We start from the raw sequence: 22,573 nt of genomic DNA on the forward strand, positions 1-22,573 counted from the left end.
TCGCATCCATTCGGTGTGCTTCAACAATTCTCGACCTTAGATCAGGTTCAACAACTAAAGTGGCGATTCGCGCTTCCACTGTTTCTGGTGCTCTCACCACTTCCAAACGCATCTTACTAAACTCGCGGACCAAGTTTTCTTCTTTAGTGAGAAAAACGGCTAGTTGGGGATGGCTCTTCCGGCTCAAGGCATCTGCCACTATATTTGCCTTGTCGGGGTGGTAGTTGATGCCACAATCGTAGTCCTTCACCAATTCGAGCCATCTCCGTTGTCGCATGTTTAAATCCTTTTGCCGGAGAAATATTTCAGGCTTTTGTGGTCCGTAAAGATCTCACATCGAACTCCGTAGAGATGATGTCTCCAAATCTTTAAGGCGTGTACCACTGCTGCTAACTCCAAATCGGGGGTTGGATAGTTCAACTCGTGTGGCCTCAATTGTCGGGATGCGTAAGCAATCACCTTGTTGTTTGCATCAACACATATCCAAGTCCCACCTTCGAAGCGTCCGTGTATACCACGTAGTTTATTCCAGGTTCTGGCACAGCTAAGATCGGTGCACTAGTTAGCTTTTCCTTCAAGAGTTGAAAACTAGCCTCGCACTCGGGAGTCCAATTGACTTTCACCCCCTTCTTGAGTTGTTGTGTCATGGGTCTCGCTATCTTGGAGAACCCTTCTATAAACCTTCGGTAGTATCCCGCCAAACCTAGGAAACTCTGAATCTCGTTTGGTGTTGAAGGTGCTTTTCACTGTTGCACCGCCTCAACCTTTGCGGGATCTACTTGAATTCATTCTGCCGACACGATGTGAACAAGGAAATTTACTTCCTTTAGCCAAAACTCGCACTTGCTGAATTTGGCGTACAACTTCTCGCTCCTCAACGTTTCCAAAGCGATTCGTAGATGTTCCTCGTGCTCCTTCTCGTTCTTCGAGTAAACAAGTACGTCATCAATGAACACTAAAACAAACTTATCCAAGTACAGATGAAACACTCGATTCATCAAGTCCATGAATACCGCAAGTGCATTCGTCAATCCAAACGGCATCACGACAAATTCATAGTGACCATATCTCGTTCGAAAGGCCGTCTTTGGTATATCCTCTCTTCGGACTCTCAACTAATGGTACCCGGACCTCAAGTCCATCTTAGAGAATACGCCGGCTCCTCGAAGTTGATCGAATAGGTCATCTATCCTCGGTAGTGGATATTTGTTCTTGAGCATCATCTTGTTCAGCTCCCTATAATCGATACACATTCTCATCGATCCGTCCTCCTTTTTCAGAAAAAGCACTGGCGCGCCCCATGGTGAAACACTGGGTCTAACTCTTGGAGCTGTATCTTGAGTTCTTCTAACTCCTTAGGCGCCATTCTGTATGGTGCCTTAGACACAGGTGCTGATCCTGGTGCTAGATCGATTGTGAACTCCAATTGTCGATCTGGCGGTGGTCCAGGCAAAGCTTCGGGAAAAACGTCCGGAAATTCCCGTACAACGGGTACGTCTTCCATTTTCTTTTCTCCTTTCTCATCTCCTTGTAGATAGGCAAGATAGGCGGGACGCCCTTTCCTTACCATCGTACTAGCTTGGAGCGGAGGTGATAGATGTTCGTCGGTTCATCGAGATTCCATAGTATGTGGTGGGTTCCTTCCCTGAGGCTTGTAGAGATATCTGTCTCTCATTGCAACGAATCGTCGCAAAATTCATGGTCAACCAATCCATTCCTAGAATTATTTCGATGTCCCTCATCGCCATAACTTGCAAATTGTGAGCGACTAAATTAAGTTCTCCCATGAAACTTTCGCTTAACTCTCCTCGTTTTGTCTTCCAACCCCCACACAATTTTTCTAATATTCATGGTATTACCACACATTTCTTTTCTCGATCTTCTCGTCGTCCCGTGGCTCTTTCTCGTCACCTTTCATATGTTCTCTCTTGTTGACGATATTTATTTTGTGCAATAAACTCTACGAAGGGGCTTGTACTCCCTCTATAATTTCCTCGCACGATGGTGACTGTAGATACATCTTCGCATATTCATTATTCGCTTATCGTTCGATCGATCGTTCACTCATATATGTATCTCGTTGGTTATATCGACGCTTCTGGTTGGTGTGCCATTTTTGAGCATGTCTGACTACAGAAACTTATTCCTTGTGTAAATCCGAGTCAACTACTGCATTTCCCCACCGTCTAGTATCAAGGATTCGAAATGTGACCCAACAGTCTTACTTGGATATGAACAGATTTCAAATTGTTGCAACATTGCTAAGGATGTCTTTAGTCGGGGAAGGCTCCAAAATTTATCAAGTAAACAAGAACAACAATGCAATGATTGAGTTCCATTGGACTCAACCCGTCCATTCTAAGAAGTAAATGGTTTTAGAGGTATCAAATAAAACCCATAGAGATTTGAGAATTTACTTCCGATAAGAGCTCGGAAGAACATGAGATGGGTCATGGAAACAGGATGAAACTGCAAAAATTTTCAAATTCCATAGCCGACTGCTAGATCACAATTTGCAAAAATTCCGGACAGCAATGAATGATATAGTTCAACATATCAAGGCAAAAAATTATCAGTCGCGGTAGGATTTAGAAACATAGACAAATGTCATGAAGTAGTACAAATGATGGTTCAACAACATCATGTTATTGGAAAAAGACGAAATCACATCAATGGGTTCGCGGGTTTGTTAAAGACAACTTAAAGTGAATGGAATTTTTTTTGAAATTTAACACGATCAACCCGTTAAGGAAGAAGAGAATGGGATAGCCTTAACTTGGTGTTGCAGAAAGAAAAATTATTGAGTATGAAACAATATATGTAGTGAAACCGAGCTAAAAAGAATTTCACTTCTGCAAGAAAGATCTTGCGACATACATGGTTACAAAATAAAGAGGTGAACCAGTAGTTCCAAGAAGAATATTCCATCATTTGAAGAAAATAGGTCTGGAGGTGTGATTATACTAAAGGTCACAACTGCGAACAATCTTGGGAATGAAGTTCAATGACGGAAGTTCATAAGGTCAAAATATTGTCCTCATGAATAATGAATCAAAGAAGACTACTCAATCAAGTTATCCAACGTTACAAAGGCAAACACAGACTTTCGAGACAAGTGAGTCATGACCCGATATAGGGAAAAAAATAATTACTTGCAAAATGGGAGTCAAACAAGGTGTTTAAATAGACAAGGCTCACGTTTATTCAAAACGTCAAACGTCCCGAAATGAACTTAGAATCCAAGTAAGTACTGTCGATTTAAAAAAATTATTCATTTTAGCTACGAGGGTCGCACTCCCTTGCACATTTTTCGCGAGCCGGAACATGGTAACGCCGTTCTATGAAATCGTGAATTCCACGTTGAGATTCATCGTATCGTCTAAATTAATAACATTTTTTTTATGGTCGCATCTTCAAAGTCTTCTTGCCATGCCACATAGTTTTCGAAAAGCATTGCCGTGGCACCCGTGGTCTTAAGGTGTCGTAAACGTCATCGTATTTGTGTCGCATCGCCACTTTGGCATGGTATGCAAGATTGCATGATTTTATTAGATCTTAGGTATGATCTCGCCACTGTGAGGATACACCAAAGTTCGAAATATATATTTTCGTTGGTTTTATCACTCAGGAAAGTGATATTGCAGTTGTCAACTAAGTTCTAGCAAGTTCAATCTGGCCTACCTCTTAGGCACTCTATAATTTCAAGCATAGCTTGAAGCCTCGTACTTCAACGTATATTTGATCATACCTAACTCAAGCTTCATATGGCTCCTACGTTTGCAACAAAGTTCAAAAGTTCCACATTTCACTGTAATAGTGGTTCTATACAATACCTCGTACTTCATCGGTCATGAATTTTCACCACATAAACACCATCCATATATTGCACAATCAACACATTTATTCGTATAAATCATTTGGTGTTCCATAGCAAACATCGTACATTAATATATGTGAATAGCAACACTCGGTCAATCAATCATCCATGGAATCGCATTTCATAAATCATGCTGTTCATGCTCATCTGTATCACAATCACAACTCGCAACTACATGCGTATCATGCTTTGCATTTCACAGTTTCATAGTAATGAAATTTTAATCACAACTCGCAACTACACGCGTATCATGGTTTGCATTTCACAGTTTCATAGTAATGAAATTTTAACCGCCTAGGCATAAAATTTTATCGTTCATGGAAGCAACATGTATTTTCTTCAAGTAAATCTTGCAGTTTCGTGGACGTAACAGCAATTCTCAACATCAACCAATATAAGTTCACAATCATGCTTCAATATCCAGCACACTCAACGCCATAGTATAATCAAGTTTTCACAATACATGTAATTTTCAATCATTTAGAATTCATCTATCCAAACTCATAGAAGTCCAATCACATATTCGCCGATTTTCCTTATCGGGGTGTGCACAATAATATTCATCATTTTTGGCATAGTCGTATTAAGCAAATTTCATATCCATGTATTTTCATCATCCCATACTTCCAAGCAACATTTTCAAAGACTTAATATTATCTTTGATTCCCATCGAAGTACTTTTATTCACACACGAGTAATATTCCCATCGATATTTCCAACATTTCATAGTTCGTATCAAAATCCATCGAAATACTTGTTACCTCATTCTTTGTGGTTGGGCAGGGACGAGTTGTGGTGTTGAGCTTCCGATGTTTATCATTTAGCTAAATTACACATGCATAGCTTTTGACTCAAACAAGACTCTTGGGTCCAGAGCGGAAAGAACTGAGGCTCTGATACCAAACTGTCACGTCCGCCCCCTAGGGTTAATAAAAGCGGGCGATCGTGACTTAAAGGGGCTTAATGAACGGGCATAGAAGACTAGGGTTTCAATAAAAGTTTGACCAAAATTACAGTTCAATAATTAAAAAGACTAAAGGTAGTTATGTTTAATAAATGAAAGACCAAAGGTTTGACATTATTCAAAAGATAACGAGTTTTCAACATTTCATCAAAAAGTTTCAGGAAAAATAAATATAAGTAGAGAAAATAAAACATCACAGCGGAAGCATCCAAGAGAAGAGTGACGTCATGTGTGAAGACACAACGACATTCGGAGTTTAAGAACAACCATAGTTTGTTATTAATTCCTGCTCAACACCACCAACCGCTCGTCGCTGCTCAACCTGCACATAGAGAAAACATATGCAGGGCTGAGTACTTTTGAAAATACTCAGTGGCTCATGCCGAAAATATTTTAATTAAGAAATATATATTATCATGCCATACGTAAGTAACCATCGTGGTTTGAGCTTTAGAAAGGCCCGAGGCACTCAAAATATTTTCCATTGTTCAAAATAGCGACTGCGCAGTCATTTTTCCCCATCGTCATCAACCATATCTGCCAATACATGACTTGGAATGTGGCCACAAACCAAGCCACTAGACCGGCCAGCCCGTATGCTAGCACACGATCTACCATAGGTGTACACTAATCCACGTAGGGTTTGCGGCCCTACGAGGACCCGAATTCGATTTATATAACAGTGGCCACAGCCACATCAGATAGGCACGTTAAAACAAATCACGGCATGATAATCGCTTAAAACCACCCTTATAGCTCCACAGTCATACTTAAAAGAGTTTAGTAAAATAAAACCCATAAATAATGTAGGGTAGAAAAGAAGCCCACCTCGACCGTTTAGATTTCAAGTATCGCTTTCCCTTTGATATCACGTTTAGCGCACGAATTTTCACCTTTAGATAAGGTATTCCCAATTAGTCACCAACATGGACTTAATATTATGCATGTCCCTAACTTTTCCCGTTTTCCCATCAACATATGGAAATCACATCATAGCATAACATCTTTGCATATCACATCATCTCGTCACATGTATAATTCATGTATGCCATTCAAAACATAAAAATATAGTTATTTTGCAAAGGTAGAAATCTTGCAGCACTGCGCAACCATTTTATAAAAATCATTTAAAAATCATCCGACTTCCGTTGGGGCTAAAACTTTACGAAAAGGCAGTAGACTCATCAAATAACTTTCAGTTTAAATTTCATGTCAAAATACCCCTTTTAAGTCGGTCAAATCAAAGACGTAACCCACTGGTCGAGAAAACATGTTTCTGGCAGAATTGCGCAGTCAACTTTAAAAATTCACCAAAAGTCCATCTTTTATCCAACTGAGTTGAAATTCACACACAACACAGAGGCCATCATGAAGTTTACTCAGGAAAAAGAATCAATCAAATCGGAGTTCATTTGGTTGGTCAAAGATGAGTCGGAACTTACTGTTCGGAAATCACAGTTTCTCATGTTTTTAGGAATTCGAATTAGGGTTTACCCCTACTTATTCAAAATCAACCTTTTCATGGTTTTAACATACAAGCATGCTCAAAAGGGTCCTTAGACACATATTTTCATGAAATCACATATCATTCACCGAGGATTCATTAAATCATCAACCAATTGAAATCAAAATGCATTCACACATACGATTACACATTCCCACCGATTAAACCCTTAGATCTGCATTCCCTACACTCTCTACATGCATGAGAGAACAAAAGAAGAGTTGGGATGGAGAGGATGAAGAATAGAGGCTTGATTGTACCTTTCTTGAACAAAACAATCGGTAGAGACGATTAAAACTCTTGGTTCTTCGACAAACTCTTGGCGAATCGAAAGGATTTTGAGTTGAGTGGATGAACAAGTGGGAGAGGAGATGAAAAGTGGGAGGGGCGTGTGATTTGTGGTGGGAGGCGTGTGATTTGAGGTGGGGTTTAGGGTTAGGAGTTGTTCCTTTATTTATAGGATTAAGGAATAGAATAATTTACCATTAATTGAAGATTTGGGAGATTAATGGCATGAATATTTGATAGAGATTAGGGGAGGAAGTGGCGTGAATTTGAGGGAGGAATTAAGGTGAGATTTTCAAAAATCATGGCTAATTAATTAGCCTATGATTTTATTTGGTATTTTTACGGAGCAGAATAAAATAATACGGAGCAAGAAAATTAATAAAAATCCTCCCATATTAAATGGAAATAGGCGTGTGAAATATTCCTTCCACAAGGAATAATTTCCAAATCTTGAATAAAATAAGATAATGCAAGATTTGCTAGGATATTCCAATTAGACTTGGAAAGAAATAATTAAGGGATCAAAATAAATAATGAATAATTTCTTCTCCCACAAGCTAGGAGATTTCGAAATCCCCTTAGGAATAATAATGGGGGCCGATTTTTCTCAAGAGAGAAATAAAGAATAATTGGCTTTGGATTTAATTGGATAATTATCCCAAACAAATAATTAAATCCAAGAAAATAGAATTGCTCTCCTTAAAATAATAGTGGTCGAAATTTCCACAATGAAAGGGGCAAGGTAATTATTTATGATTCTATTTAAATCTCACTCCCCAAAGATAATATAATTCACCGCAATATATTTCATTCCACATCAATTAATTTCAGCCACGTCATAACAACGTAAATGACTCGGTCAAATCAAAATTAGGTCACCACTTCAATCACATAGCAAATTGTCATTTAATTGCAGCAATCAAAGCAATAAATACAAATCACCTTAGGGTTCAAAAATTAGGGTTCGAAAAGTGGGGCGTTACATTGAATCTACCAAAATATATGGTAATCTTGGCTTTTAATGAATCGAAAAGTAGAGGTAGAAATTTGTGATATTGGAAATGCATTTGATGATGTGTCTGACCTTGTTAAAATTGATCCTTTCTGGGGAAATAATGGAGGTTCTAGCAGAAGAGAGAGAAGCAGAGTTGGAGGTAGGAAGAGAGACTGCAGCACTTACAGCAGCAGCAACCATATTTTGTTATGAATTAAAGAATGAAGAAGCAAGGAGAGACAGAGAGAGATAAGAGGAATGAATATATGACACTCATATTTGAACACTATTTGCACCGACTCATCACAAAATTGATACTCAATCATCTAACTGCTTATCGCATAACTGAAGATAACCGATTTCAAATTAAATAACTGTATAAATTTTGTTTATATTACCATCATTTTAGGGTAATCCAATTTTCAAAATTTTGCAATAATATTCACTGTTTTTATTTAACCCAAATTTCTCGCCCTTCAATATTTGCAATAATTAATACTCCAGTAAACTTAGGACACCTATGCAACAAATTTTGAGATAATTTAAATAGAAATATAGGTATCGAAACTTACAAAAAGTTTAAAAACATTGTTGTCTATTTGTCTTATACTTCCCGACTATTTACTATTAACATGAATTTTAAGGTGTAATTGATTAAGTAATAGTCATATAAAAAATTTTTGAATAGTAAATGATACATAATAAATACTCCCTCGGTCCCGGCTAAGATGACACATTTCTTAGCCGGTAAGAGATTTTAGGAGTTATTGGTTAATGTATTTAATTGAAGAAAGAAAAAGTGGGTGTAAGTATTAAAATAGAGAGAAAGAAAGATGAAAATTTAAATAGGGAAAAAAAGAAATATGCCATTTTAGTTGGGATAAATTAAAATGAAAAACGTGTTTGGAACGGATAGAGTAAAAAATATTATGATGATAAAATGAATACTAGCAGTATTAACTATTTCTATGAAATGATAAATGTAATATAGCGAATGTAATTTGTGAGCCGACATGGCAGAACCTCTGTCCACGCGTCCAAACCACGTCTTCATCTCCCTCCTTGTTCGACTCTACTTCACTTCTCCCTCTATCTCTGTATCTGTATCTGTATCTGTATCTCAGTCAAATCAATGTTAGTATTCGCCTAATCGACCCTCCAATCATTCACCATTATCCACATCATCAAACAATGTCGGACGATGCTGCTCCCAAACAGCCAACGGAGTGGTCATCGACCCTCCTAATCGCTGCCATTTTCTCCCCTTCCCCTACTTCCTCCGCTCCTCTTCCGCAGAGGCTCAAAACCGCCCTCTCCGATAATATCCCCCTTCTCCGCGATGCCCTACTTCTGCAATGGACCCGCCGCGGCACCCCTCTCCGCGCCTTGTTCGTTGTTTCCGTCAGTCTATTTTACACTCTTAATTCTCTTCTCTGCGATACGTTTTGGATCTGTTGCACATCAATTATATATTTGAGGATAATTAATTGTCGGTTTGTTCCGATTCTATAAGCTTTGTTGTTTCTGTATTAAATGCCATTTGAAACCATTAACATTAGGATTTGCCTATGATGAATTGGCGAATTTTTGATGGTAATAAATGCAGGTAACAAATATAGATCACGACACAGAAAGTTACGTGGTTCGATTTACTGAGGTAAATCTACGTCCACGGGAAGAAAGGAGGGCAAATTTGTATTGCTTGATCTGGATTACAGCTTACAATACTGACTTGCTATATGAGATTCGATATCTAGAGAGCTTAACCCTTGTCTATCTGATCTAAGTTCTATTTATACATTTGAACCCAGATCGTGGCTTGCAGGTTGACAACTGCTTCATACCACTAGATAGATCGTGGGTGTAGTGGAGGTCGTGGAGGTCCTGCATGGGTCCACTATCTCCTTGTTCGGTCGAATACTGAGACCGAACTGCTGAACTTTGCCGATCAGCTTTTGCCGATCTGAGAGTAGAGCTTGATTGGTTCTTTTGCCGATCTGAGAGTAGAGCTTGATTGGTTGGCTTTTACCGAGCTGTAGGCTGCGACCGAACTCTTTGGTTATGCCGAACCGAACTGAACTCTTTGGTCGTGCCGAACTGATACTCTTTCTTGGGTTTTGGGCTAATGGGCCGTCACTGCTATTGGGCTCGCCATTAGGGTTTAGTTGTTTAGTTCGTACCCCATCACTACCCCCCGAAAAGCGAAGTGAATCACTTCGGCATTTTGGATGAGTGTAAGGGGGAGGCTGACGTCAGGGGACGTGCCATGCGCGTGTCTGCATTAAATGCGATAGCAAATCCGGCCGTTGAATCCAGAAAAAGGGGGATTTGAAACGGCGCTACGGATTTGAAATGCCTCTGTGAATCTGATAAATATTACCATTTTCCATCATTGGAACACTTTTGCTATTGTTTCTTCTGCATTCTCTCTCTTTTGCGCAAAATTTCCTTCCGCTCCTTCAAGAATTTCTTCAGAACTTCTTCAGACTTTCAAAGAGTAAGAATCATGTCTTCTTCTTCTTCTTCTGAGTCAGGTAGCGGTAGGAAAGGGGGTAAGGGATCTTCTAGCCGGAAAGAGTCCGGGGAGAAGACCGTAGAATACTTTCACAGCATCTTGAGTAAGGACACTGTGATATCCCTACACGGAAAATATCTTCTTCCCGGGGGGAAGGTGGTGATTCCCGACGACGATCATAGGGCTAACTCGCCGCCGGAGGGTTATGCCACCGTTTACGAAGCCTGCTTAGAATGCGGGCTTCGTTTCCCTCTTCCCCCACCTTTTGTAGAGCTTCTTGATTTTTTCCAACTCCCTTTAGGTCAGGTGACTCCGAATTCTTGGAGGCACTTATCGGCCTTTGCTGCCGAACTGCGTAGGCTAGATAAGGATCTGTCTCTGAGGGCAATCCTTAATTTCTTCCAATTTAAGAGGAAGGGATCTTGGTTTTACTTAATCCCTTTACAGCCCTTTAGAGCCTTTTGTAAAACCAAATGGCCGAAATGGCAAAATCGTTTCTTTTTTTATAATAGGACTTCGGCTTCGGACTTTTCCTGGAGAGGGCCGAAGTCCGTTATTCCTCATCCTCGGGTAGAACCGTTGGACGAGCTCGAGGCCGAGCTCAATAAGATTCCCATGATTAGGAAGCAGTACTTGGAGTCTGAGCTCGTCAAGGGCGACTTCGTGTTCGACTCCTCGTCTTCGGACGACGAGACTGAGGGTGAGGATTTCTTTTTTATGCATTACTGCCTTGACGACGAAAACTAACCTTGTTTTCTTGCTTTTTGGCAGTGAACTTGCTAAACAAGCTCGGTCGCAAATCCTCCGAATCTAAGGAACCGGAGAGGCCGAAAACCACCAGCTCGGCGTCTGATGCCGAGAAGAATCCGAAGAGGCAAAAGACCTCTTTGGATCCAAAGAAGCCGGAGTCGACTTCGACAAAGGGGAAGGCGAAGCTTCAGAAGCCCCCAAGAGCGCCAGAGAAAGACGTGGTCTTGGCGCCTCCTTCGGAACATATCTGTGAGCCCTTTTTATGGCCCACGGACTTCGCCGAGGTGAATTCTCTTCTTGATTTTCTGGCCTTGCTTTTTTCCTGTATTTTTTGTGGCCCCTCGGTTGACTTTTTCCTTTTTCCATTTTCAGAGGAACGATATGCTCAGCAAGCTCGTCGCAGTTGAACTCTCTAAAGCGTCCAGCGACTATGCTGAGATGCAGAGGAAGTTGACTGCTGCTCGTCACCAGGCCGAACAGGCTAGGGCAGACTTTGAGAAGGCAAGGGCTGCTAGGATCTCGGCTCAGGATGAGGCACAGCGGGCAAAAAACGAGCTCATTATCCAGAGAGAGCAGTCGAAACAGAGGGAGGCTGCTGCCGTGGTTGCCCAAGGGGAGGCTCTCCGTGCTTTCGCGGAGAAAACTCTTTTTGAGCAATCAATTTTCGGCCTTTGTCGGTGATCTGCTGAAACTGATGACCGATAATGCTGAGCAGGGACCCGAAGTCGTCCTGCCGCTGTATGGCCGAGAAATTGCAGCTCGTCTCCAGAGTCTGCCGCTCCTTGACGAGCTCGCGTCTTCCTCGGTCCTGCTTTCTGCTGACCGAGTCCGTAATTGCCGAGCTGACCGGGACGAGAACATGGAGGCCATCTTTGCCTCCTTAGGACCTGTTTCACCCGCTCCAATTTTCCAAGGAGAGGGTGAGCAGGAAAACGAGGCCGGCAAGGAGACCGAGCAGCCGGATCGGCAGACCGGCGACGGGCAGGCCGAGCAGGAGGTGCAGCAGATCGGCTATGGGGGCACCGAGCAGGCTGGGGGGAGTAGGGAGGCTGAGGCTGAAGCCGAGGTGGACAAGGAGGGAGAAGCTGAAACCCGGAGGGGAGCCGGAGATGAAACTGGCGGAGTATGATTTCATCTCCCTTCTCTTAGTTTAGTTTCTTTCTTCCTTCTTGTAAAATGGCCTTGAAGCCCTCCTTGTGTAAAAAAATTTTTTTCTTATGAATGAAAAAATTTTCTTTCTACACTCGTGTCTTCGTATGGCTTTTCTTGATCTCTTTTACTCATGTTGTGGTTTACTGCCTGCTCGGTAAGCTGAAATGCCGAACTGACCTAGCTGCTTTGTATTCTTTAACTCTAAGGAGCTGGAGGTACCTCACTGGAAGCGGCTATACTCTTCGGCTTTAAACGAAGCTGAGAAAAAAGCCATAGAGGACCAGATGAAGTATGACGAACTCTTGGCTCGTTCAGTGGAGCTGGAGTCCGACAATAAGGACTTAGAGTCCATAAGGAAGGATCTGGAGGCCGAGCTGGATATTGTCGTCGCTGAGAGGACTGCATATGAGGATTTCATCTGCGGACGCGGGGGAATGAGCATATCTGAAGTTCAGAATCAAGTTGATGAACTGTGGGAGGAGCTTCATGTACTCCGGAGGAACAATGCGCTGGAGAGCTCGGCTTGCCAACAAGTTGTGAAATCATTGCGGCGCTGGGCTTCTCGGTACGACATCATTCTTTCCCGGCGTCCTTCAATCGAGAGATTCCTTAGGCATTTCCCGCCAACAGATGCTCACACTCCAGCTCAAACCTCTGATCCACTTGCTCAAAATCCTACTCCAAATCAGCAACGAACTCAGGAGCAACCGGAAACGTCAAGACGAGAACGGACTCAGGAGCAACCGGAAACGTCAAGACAAGGACGGACTGAAGTTCGTAGAGGAGCTGTGATTATGAGTGAGCAAGATCAACAAATGCTTCGTGAAGAGACTCTTCGCCGCCGAGGTGCCAGAACTTCCCGGACTCAGGGAAGAGGCGGTAGGTCGATCAGAGCATCTCGTCGACCTGCTTATTCTTCAGCTGCCCGGAACGCCCGAACTCGGCTTCACGAGGATTTTTTGAATAGGTGGCTCAACTTTAGCAACCGTGGACAGTAGAATAGTCCTTTGTAATAGCGTAACGCCTTCTCGTAGGGCAGCGGAGTTGTATGCCGAACAAGACTTAATAAATGAAATTTTTTTCATTTCGCTTCTATCACTGCGTACTTACAGTTCAGCGATTTTATTTCGCTTCTATCACTGCGTACTTACAGTTCAGCGATTTTTTATTTCATTTATTGTACTCGTCCTCGGTCTTATGAAGTAAACTTCTTTGACCGGACTCGTCCTCGGTCTTATGAAGTAAACTTCTTTGACCGGACTCGTCTTTGGTCTTATGAAGTGAACTTCTTTGACCGGACTCGTCCTTGGTCTTATGAAGTAAACTTCCTTGACCGGACTTAGTCCTCGGTCTTATGAAATAAACTTCTTTGACCGGACTTGGTTTGTGTCCTAATTTGGCGAGTTTTATCGCTTGGATCGGACTTTCCCTTTGTTAACCGAAGTGGTCTTATGAAGTAAAATCTTCTTTGACCGGACTTGGTTTGTGTCCTAATTTGGCGAGTTTTATCGCTTGGATCGGACTTTCCCTTTGTTAACCGAAGTGGTCTTATGAAGTAAAATCTTCTTTGACCGGACTTGGTTTGTGTCCTAATTTGGCGAGTTTTATCGCTTGGATCGGACTTTCCCTTTGTTAACCGAAGTGGTCTTATGAAGTAAAATCTTCTTTGACCGGACTTGGTTTGTGTCCTAATTTGGCGAGTTTTATCGCTCGGATCGGACTTTCCCTTTGTCCTAATTTGGCGAGTTTTATCGCTCGGATCGGACTTTCCCTTTTTGCAGTTCGTTTCAGACGAACTGCTTGTTTCTTAAGCTGAATTGTGGAGTCTTGTATCTTCCTGAGAAGCTTGGACTCACAATTGTCTTTAATACATGTTCTAAAAAGGGGATCAGCCTTTAAAGAACAAGATACCTCAGTAACATTTGTAAGAGACGACACGCACATAGAGAGACAACGCACATAAAGACAAATAAAAAAGACGAAAAAGGTTTTAAACTTTTATAAAACGACAAGCATGAAAAACAAGTAAAAAACAAAGAAAGCACATACCCCTAGGACCGAACTAGACACAAGACTGACTGACCGGACTGTCTCTTACAAATGGAACTTCTTGAGGTTGGAAATGTGCCATGTTCGGGGTACTTGTTCTCCTGACATGTGAGTCAATTTATAAGACCCTTTGCCGAGGACTTCTGACACCCGATATGGACCTTCCCATGTGGGTTCGAGTTTGCCCAGCTTTTCTGCTCGGCTTACTTCATTGTTTCTCAAGACGAGATCTCCCACTTGAAATTGCAGCTTTTTCACCCTTTGGTTATAATACCGGGCTACTTGCTCCTTGTACTTGGCTGCTTTTATGCAGGCCAATTCTCTTTTTTCTTCGGCAAGATCTAGTTCGGCTCTCAGTCCGTCCTCATTCAGTTCTGCTGAGAAATTAAGAGTTCGGGGACTGGGTATGCCGATCTCAACCGGAATCACGGCTTCAGTGCCGTACACCAGACTGTACGGAGTTTCACCGTTTGAGGTTTTTGGTGTAGTTCGGTAAGACCATAGGACTTGAGGAAGATTTTCTACCCATTGTCCTTTGGCTTGTTCTAACCGAGCTTTTAAACCTTTCACCAGAATACGGTTTGTTACTTCCGTTTGTCCGTTTGCTTGTGGGTGAGAGACCGAAGTGAACCGCTGTTGAATATTCAGCTCTTGGCACCAATTCTTGAATGTCTTGTCGGTGAACTGAGTCCCATTATCCGAAATGAGGATATGGGGTATGCCAAATCGGCAAACTATGTTCTTCCAGACAAAATTCAATGCCTTCGAGCTCGTTATCGTAGCTAATGGTTCAGCCTCCACCCACTTCGTGAAGTAATCCACGGCAACGATAAGGAATTTCATTTGCCGAGGAGCTTGTGGTAGTGGTCCTACTATGTCTATGCCCCATTGCATAAAAGGCCAAGGGCTTTGCATAGCACATAGATCGGTCTGCGGCATCCTTGGGATATTTGCATGGATTTGGCACTCGTACATGTCTTGACGAGCTGCACTGCTTCTTGTACCAAAGTTGGCCAATAATATCCCCATCTCAGAACTTTTTTAGCTAAAGCTCTAGCTCCGATGTGGCTACCGCAAGATCCTTCATGAACTTCTCTAAGGATGTAGTCCGTCTCTTCTGGTCCTACACATCGCAATAACGGTTGAAGGTAGGACTTTCTGTATAGGACTCCTTCATGAAGTTCATACCGAAGTGCTCGGCATGTGATTTTCCGAGCTTCTCTCTTTTCCTCGGGCAGTTGTCCTTGATCTAGATACTGTAAGATCGGCGTCATCCAGTTCGGCGAGCTGGTTACTGAATGTACCTCAGCTTCATCAATGCTTCGGTGTAGTAATTCCTCCACCTTTGAGCTCGGATATGAGGCCAACTTACTTAAAGTATCTGCTCGGCTGTTTTCCGCTCTGGGAATGCGGATTATCCGAAAATAAGAGAAACTTCGGCTAATGCTTTGCGCTTTGTCCAAGTATTTTTTCATCCTCTCATCTCGGGCTTCACTTGTACCCAGCATGTGATTCACTATGACTTGTGAATCACAATGGATTTTGAGAGATTTGACAAATAGACTTTGCGCTAATTGAAGTCCGGCAAGGAGGGCTTCGTATTCGGCTTCGTTATTAGTAGTTGGGAATAAGAACCGAAGTGAATAAGTTACCTCGTGTCCGTCGGGAGCGATAAGTAGAATACCAGCTCCACTTCCCGTCTTATTCGAAGCTCCATCTACGAATCCACTCCAGCAGTCCGGCGGCTCTACTTCGGATTCCTGGGGCTGTGTTAGTTCGTCATTGGCAGGATTTTTCTGTTCGGCAATAACAGGGATTGCTTGATCGAACTTTGCCTCTGCAAGAAAATCTGCCAAGGCTTGTCCCTTGATGGCTTTCCGAGGTAGATATTCTATTGAGTGTTCTCCCAGCTCTATGGCCCACTTGGCAATTCTGCCTGATGCTTCAGGCTTAGTCAAAACTTGCCGAAGTGGAAGATCGGTTAAGACGCATACCTTGTGAGCATAGAAATATGGCCGCAGTCTCCTTGCTGCATTTACTAATGCCAGAGCAATTTTTTCCAGAGGTTGATACCTTGTTTCTGGACCTCTTAATGCTCGGCTTGTAAAGTAGATGTGAAGCTGCTTTAGGCCTTCTTCTCGTACAAGCACCGCGCTAATGGTTTGATCTGATGCCGCTAAGTATAAGAATATCACTTCGGCATCTGTTGGAGCAGAGAGAATAGGAAGCTCGGCTAAATAACTTTTGAGCTCGTCAAAAGCCTTTTTCTGCTCGACTCCCCCACTCAAACTTTGGTGCCTTCTTCAACACATTGAAGAACGGCATTTGCTTTTCGGCTGCTTGGGAAAGGAATCTATTCAGTGCGGCTAGACATCCAGTTAGCCTTTGCACATCATGTATGGACTTCGGCGTTGCCATGTTCTGAACAACTAGAACTTTTAGCGGATTTGCCTTGAGTCCTTCCTTTGAAACCCAACAACCTAGAAACTTTCCCGAATCTACCAAAAAGGTACATTTTTGGGGATTGAGTTTGAGGTTGGCTTTTCGGAGCACGTCGAGAGTGGACTTGAGATTGTCTTCGTACTCCGAAGTGCTTCTGCTTTTAACGACTATGTCGTCAACATACACTTCAACCTCTTTTCCGATTAGGTGCCGAAATAGCTTGTCAACCATCCTTTGATATGTGGCTCCGGCATTCTTTAAACCGAATGGCATCTTTTTGTAAGCAAAAATGCCGAAGTCAGTAATGAAAGCCGTTTTTGAAGCATCACTCTCATCCATTAAAACTTGGTGATATCCTTTGTATAAATCAAGAAAACAAAAAATTTCGAAGCCTATCAAAGCTTCTACTTTTTTATCTATGTTCGGAAGGGGATAGCAATCTTTAGGACAGTGCTTGTTTAGATCGGTAAAATCTATGCACATCCGCCATCCTCCCTCTTTTTTCTTGATCATCACAGGGTTGGCCACCCAAGAAGGATATTTCACTTCAAATAACACATCCTCTTTCAGTAATTGGCGGACTTCGTCATGGATGACTTGACTTCTTTCTGCCGCAAAGAGTCTTTGCTTCTGTTTTATAGGCCGGACTGAAGGATCAATATTTAACCGATGTGTAATTACCTCGGGGGGCACTCCGGTCATGTCCAACGGCGACCACGCAAAGACGTCTTTGTACTCTTTGAGGAGCTGGATGGTCTTTTCCCGGAGTAGAGGTGTTCCCGCGAAACCGATCTTCACCGTTCTGGATGGATCATCTTCATATAACCGAACTTCCATCGAGTTCGGCTCCGGTGTGACTTCGGTCATTTCGCCTGCCTCTGACTCCGGCTGCTGTGATTGCTATGCTTGATGGTGCCGATCTGATTGCTCGGCACTTTTAAGCGCAATCTGCAAACACTCTTTTGCTCTCTTTTGATCACCTCGGATGACCGCTATCCCTCCTTTAGTGGGGATCTTGATGGTGAGGTGATAAGTAGAGCAAATGGCCCGAACTGTGTTGAGCCAGTCTCTTCCCAGTATAATGTTGTACGGGGACCGAGCTTTTACCACAAAGAACTCGATCATCGTACTGGAGCTTGTAGGCGCTCTTCCCACCGTAATCGGAAGGCTGATAATACCTTCAGGGCGGGTGTCCTCCTGGGCGAAACTTTTCAGAGGAAGCGGAGCCGGACTGAGCCGAGCTGGATCCACTTCCAGTTTATCGAAACATTCTTTAAAAAGAATGCTAACTGACGCTCCTGTATCCACGAACACTCTGTGGATCAGTTTGTTTGCCACTCCGGCTTGAATGACAATGGCGTCTTGATGAGGAGAGATGGCCGGGACGGGATCGGCATCTGAAAATGTAATCACTTCGTCCTGCTTCAGCCTTTTATGCGTTGGCTCCTCTCGATTGAAGCCTCTGCGCTCTGACTTCAGGGACGATTTAGTCTTCCCGGCTGGGAGAGCGTCAATAGTCTGGATTACTCCATCATATTGCGGCTCGTCATCGTCTTCGGGATCCTGTTGCCTTTTCGGATCCTGAGGAGCGCAGTTCGCACCTCTCTGCTTCTTGTTCTTTTTCGGCTGCTTGCTTTGGTATTTTTTTAACGTCCCTGCTTTCACAAGAACATCAATACCTGCAGCCAAATGTCGGCACTCCTCGGTATCGTGACCGTGGTCTTGATGGAAGGAGCAATAATTATCCTGACTTCGGCGCGCGGCCGATTTCGTCATCCGCTTTGGCTTTTCGAACATATCGGAATGCAGTTCGAAAATTTCCGCTCTCGACTTGTTCAATGGTACGAACTGAGCGGGCGGTTTCTCAAGATCGAGACGTGGTCCCAATCTGCCTTGTACCGGTGCCCTTTGAATTCTTTCAAAAGGAGTTCGGCGAGGAAGCCTCTGATCGCTATGATCGGGCTTCTTTTTGTCTCCTCTAGATGAGCTGTCTAAAGACCGTTTTCGACGGTCTGCCTCATCGGCACGAGAAAACTGGTCCGCAATGTCCCACATCTCTTGAGCTGTTTGCGGACTGCATTCAACGAGCTTCCTGTAGAGAGCTCCTGGCAGTATTCCATTTTGGAATGCCGAAATGACAAGTAGATCATTGAGATCATCTACTTGTAGGCATTCCTTGTGGAACCTCGTCATGAAGTCGCTAATTTTTTCATCGCGACCTTGACGAATAGAAAGCAGCTGAGCCGAAGTGATTCGGGCTTCCGCTTTCTGGAAGAATCTCCTATGAAAAGCATCCATTAGATCTCTGTAAGATCTAATGCTGCCTTGAGGGAGGCTATCAAACCACCTCCTTGCGTTCCCGATGAGCAGCTCGGGAAACAGCTTACACATGTGAACTTCATTGAGACCTTGGTTCGCCATATTATACTGATAGCGTCCCAAGAAATCATGAGGATCCACTAACCCGTCATAAGTCATTGACGGAGTTCGGTAATTCTGCGGCAACGGAGTTCGGGTGATATCATCCGAGAATGGAGTCTTCAGCGCTCCATACATGGCGAACCCGACATCTCTTCGGTATGGTGGAGATGGAGTTCTCCTGTGATTCCGGTAACGAGGAGGAAGAGGAACATGTCGGTGGTGAGGATTCTTTCTCCGGGGAGATGCGACACTACTGCGGTAGTGACTTTCATGTCTGGATGGAGAGGGAGAATCCGCCGTTTTCGTCTCCGGCTTTTGGCCTGTTTGCAGGAATGTTAAGAATTCATCCTGCTTCTCGGCCAAAAACAACTTGACAGCCTCGTTCAAATCGGGCTGCTGGGAAGACTCGGTGCGACGACTTCTGGAGTGGCTTGTTCCTTCACCGTGAGGACTGGAGACAGATTTCTCACGAGGCTGTTTTCCAGACCGACGGGCTGGACTAGCTTCCTCATGGTTATCGCGGACGGAAGCACGGGTATTATGTGATCTGGTATGCATTTTTTTGGTGGAAGAGGATCAAAAACTCGCTTTTATCACAGATTTGGTTCTCTGGTTCCCACAGACGGCGCCAGTGATGATTGGCGAATTTTTGATGGTAATAAATGCAGGTAACAAATATAGATCACGACACAGAAAGTTACGTGGTTCGATTTACTGAGGTAAATCTACGTCCACGGGAAGAAAGGAGGGCAAATTTGTATTGCTTGATCTGGATTACAGCTTACAATACTGACTTGCTATATGAGATTCGATATCTAGAGAGCTTAACCCTTGTCTATCTGATCTAAGTTCTATTTATACATTTGAACCCAGATCGTGGCTTGCAGGTTGACAACTGCTTCATACCACTAGATAGATCGTGGGTGTAGTGGAGGTCGTGGAGGTCCTGCATGGGTCCACTATCTCCTTGTTCGGTCGAATACTGAGACCGAACTGCTGAACTTTGCCGATCAGCTTTTGCCGATCTGAGAGTAGAGCTTGATTGGTTCTTTTGCCGATCTGAGAGTAGAGCTTGATTGGTTGGCTTTTACCGAGCTGTAGGCTGCGACCGAACTCTTTGGTTGTGCCGAACCGAACTGAACTCTTTGGTCGTGCCGAACTGATACTCTTTCTTGGGTTTTGGGCTAATGGGCCGTCACTGCTATTGGGCTCGCCATTAGGGTTTAGTTGTTTAGTTCGTACCCCATCAGCCTAGATTACATGTTTCTCTCATACTTCAGTAGGCAGCTCTGTATACTCAAATCTGACTTATGGAAGATGAGAGGGCCTAGCTGCTGCTTCTCAATTTTACATATTAATTGATTGGATTTTAAAGGTTTACGTTTTAGGAATGATTAAAGAATGATAAGGTGTGGTTCAAACTTCAAATACATTGTTAGTGTTTGTTATTTTGTTAAAGATACCTACGCATCCCAAAAGTTTTGAGCCAATCACTTCCACCTGATGTATCATGAGTGTTTTTTGTGCACACTTAATTGAGACAGCAGAAATAGTCAACAGAGAGAAATAAAAGTAGTGAGCTCTTTTTGCCTTTATATACGATGCTTACAGTTTCTTTTCCCGTGAAATCACTCAGAACTGATCGCTCGCCAATACATTTTTGGGGATGAACTAAAACATTCTGTTTTCTTCTGGTGCTTAATTGTCAATAAATGCATTTCGTAGTGTTGGATTATCACTGCACTTTTAACTTATTTTTTATATTTGGATAATCACCTGGGATCTTTGTTGCCTCGTTTTTATGTGTTCTGTCTTCCACAGTTTCTGATTTTGTTGATAGAATCTGGATAGAAAATGGTTCAAAACATGATCAAGCAACTCATCTTCACCAAGCCTGACAAATAAATGATTAATTGTACCCTTATCTAAAAATTGGGTCTAGAGAAGGCTCTATAGTTTGGTGTAATATGTTAGCGATGAAAATGCAAGTTTATTCTCTTGGTTGGCTTTTTTCTTATGATTTTCTCATGATGCTGATTATTGTTGCAGGTAGGGACAATCGTTTTCCTCGCATTGGCTGGACTATTAGTCTTCATGTGTTGCAGCAACAGTCAATGCTGTAGTCATTTCTCTTGTGATGTCTTTAGCAGCAGCAGGAGGATTTTTGGCTCTGCTTTGCCTGTGTTGCAGCCATTTATATTGGGGCATTATCCGTAGCCATATTTGTCATCTCTACGGCAACAATTTCTTGTATCATTGCTGTTCTTATTGCTGCAGGTAAACATTATTTTCTTATGGCTGTCTACATAACAATTCTGGACACGGATGCTCATTGGAAAACGGCTAACATACTGTCACGACCGCACTTCCTAAGGATAGGAAGCACGGGGAATCGTGACCAGTGGGGGAATTAAGGAGCGGGGAAGAAGGGGAAACAATCAAATCAAGGCAATACAACTTAACAGTCAAAGGCGACATGCCATTTAAGTTAACTAACATTTCAATCCCGAAGTTTACAAAATGAAAGGTAACAGAGTTCGACAATAAAGGAAATAACAGAGTTCAACAGTTCAAAGGAAATAACAGAAATTCTGAAACCATTGAGTAGCGGAAGCAATTTTGAGAGTTTAGCTACTACTATGTATGGAGACATAATAGTAACCGGAACAGTGACCTAATACGTTCTTGGATCATCGCTCAACATCCTCCGCCTCCCGACCTCGCTCAACCTGCACATAGGGAAGACATATGCAGGGGCTGAGTACTTGATGCACCCAGTGAACTCACGCCCAAAAACATTCATCATTAAGATATGTCAAACCATCATCGTGTGAATCCCGGGTTTTACTTGGAAAAGAACCGAGAAGCACAAAAAAAAATTTATTTCCATAAAACAGTGTCCGCGCGGACTAACATCATCCTCCGTCATGTACCATATCTGAACCATCATGTGAAACGAGACTGTGGCCACAATCTCGATCACTGGACCGGCCGACCTAGGGGACGGTTCACGATCCCCATCAGTGCACTAGTCTAAGTAGGGCGTAGACCCTAGTTAGACCCGAATTCGTTAACCATCAAAGTCTAGTAGAATTTTATTCTAGTAGACAAACAGATAGGCAGTTTCAAAACATAAACACGGCATGACATACTTATAGAAACATCCTTATAACACCGGAAACATATTGATTTAAAATAAACGTTGAAGAATAAAGCCCACCTCAACAGCTTAGAAATTTCCTTTTATAACTTCTCGATCCGACTTTAACGAGCGTGCGAACCACCTTTTCGAAAAACAATTAAAGTGCACATTAATCTCAACAACTAAAACATTTAGAATGCATGCACTCTAATTAAAGTCTTTTATTCCCTTTTTCTCGGTTTTCATGCATTTTCAATTATTCGGCGGCTGCCCAAGGCGTCGCGTGCGACGCCGGTCGGCCGCTTACGCTCATTCTTTCCTCCGTTGGCTCCTCGTATTTTCCATAACGTCGAAATACTTTCTAAAATTATTTAAGCGCATACTTAAATTTCCGTAATTATTTACCGTTGAACAAAAAAAGAAAGTATTATTTCATACTTAGGTAAATTATTCGTTCTTCCAAAAGTCTTACGGG

General features: G+C 42.8%; 1 protein-coding gene and 1 long non-coding RNA gene across 3 annotated transcripts; one reads left to right on the forward strand and one right to left on the reverse strand.

The window, feature by feature from the left end:
• Positions 1-4,898: 4,898 nt before the first annotated feature.
• Positions 4,899-6,916, reverse strand: LOC121768057. 2 transcript variants are annotated; one of them, XR_006043276.1, is made up of 3 exons: positions 6,606-6,916; positions 5,670-5,734; positions 4,899-5,163 (listed from the first exon to the last, which is right to left on the reverse strand). It is a non-coding gene; the product is annotated as an uncharacterized LOC121768057 (long non-coding RNA). The 2 variants fall into 2 exon arrangements; XR_006043275.1 differs by lacking the exon at positions 6,606-6,916 and having other exon boundaries at positions 5,670-5,894.
• Positions 6,917-8,650: 1,734 nt separating this feature from the next.
• Positions 8,651-21,173, forward strand: LOC121766914. The gene is made up of 2 exons (XM_042163143.1): positions 8,651-9,028; positions 21,006-21,173. The coding sequence occupies exons 1-2, from the start codon at positions 8,819-8,821 to the stop codon at positions 21,171-21,173; spliced, it is 378 nt and encodes a 125-aa protein (XP_042019077.1). The 5' UTR covers positions 8,651-8,818.
• The last annotated feature ends 1,400 nt before the right edge of the window (positions 21,174-22,573 follow it).

This window comes from Salvia splendens, chromosome 15, assembly GCF_004379255.2.
Source record: "Salvia splendens isolate huo1 chromosome 15, SspV2, whole genome shotgun sequence".
Taxonomy (NCBI): domain Eukaryota; kingdom Viridiplantae; phylum Streptophyta; class Magnoliopsida; order Lamiales; family Lamiaceae; genus Salvia; species Salvia splendens.

What these genes read in the sequence shown, in the direction of transcription:
- LOC121766914 (XM_042163143.1), top strand. Translation starts at nt 8,819, where the DNA reads ATGTCGGACGATGCTGCTCCCAAACAGCCAACGGAGTGGTCATCGACC. An exon ending in GCGCCTTGTTCGTTGTTTCC is followed by an intron (nt 9,029 to 21,005) that starts GTCAGTCTATTT and finishes TTATTGTTGCAG; the next exon opens with GTAGGGACAATCGTTTTCCT.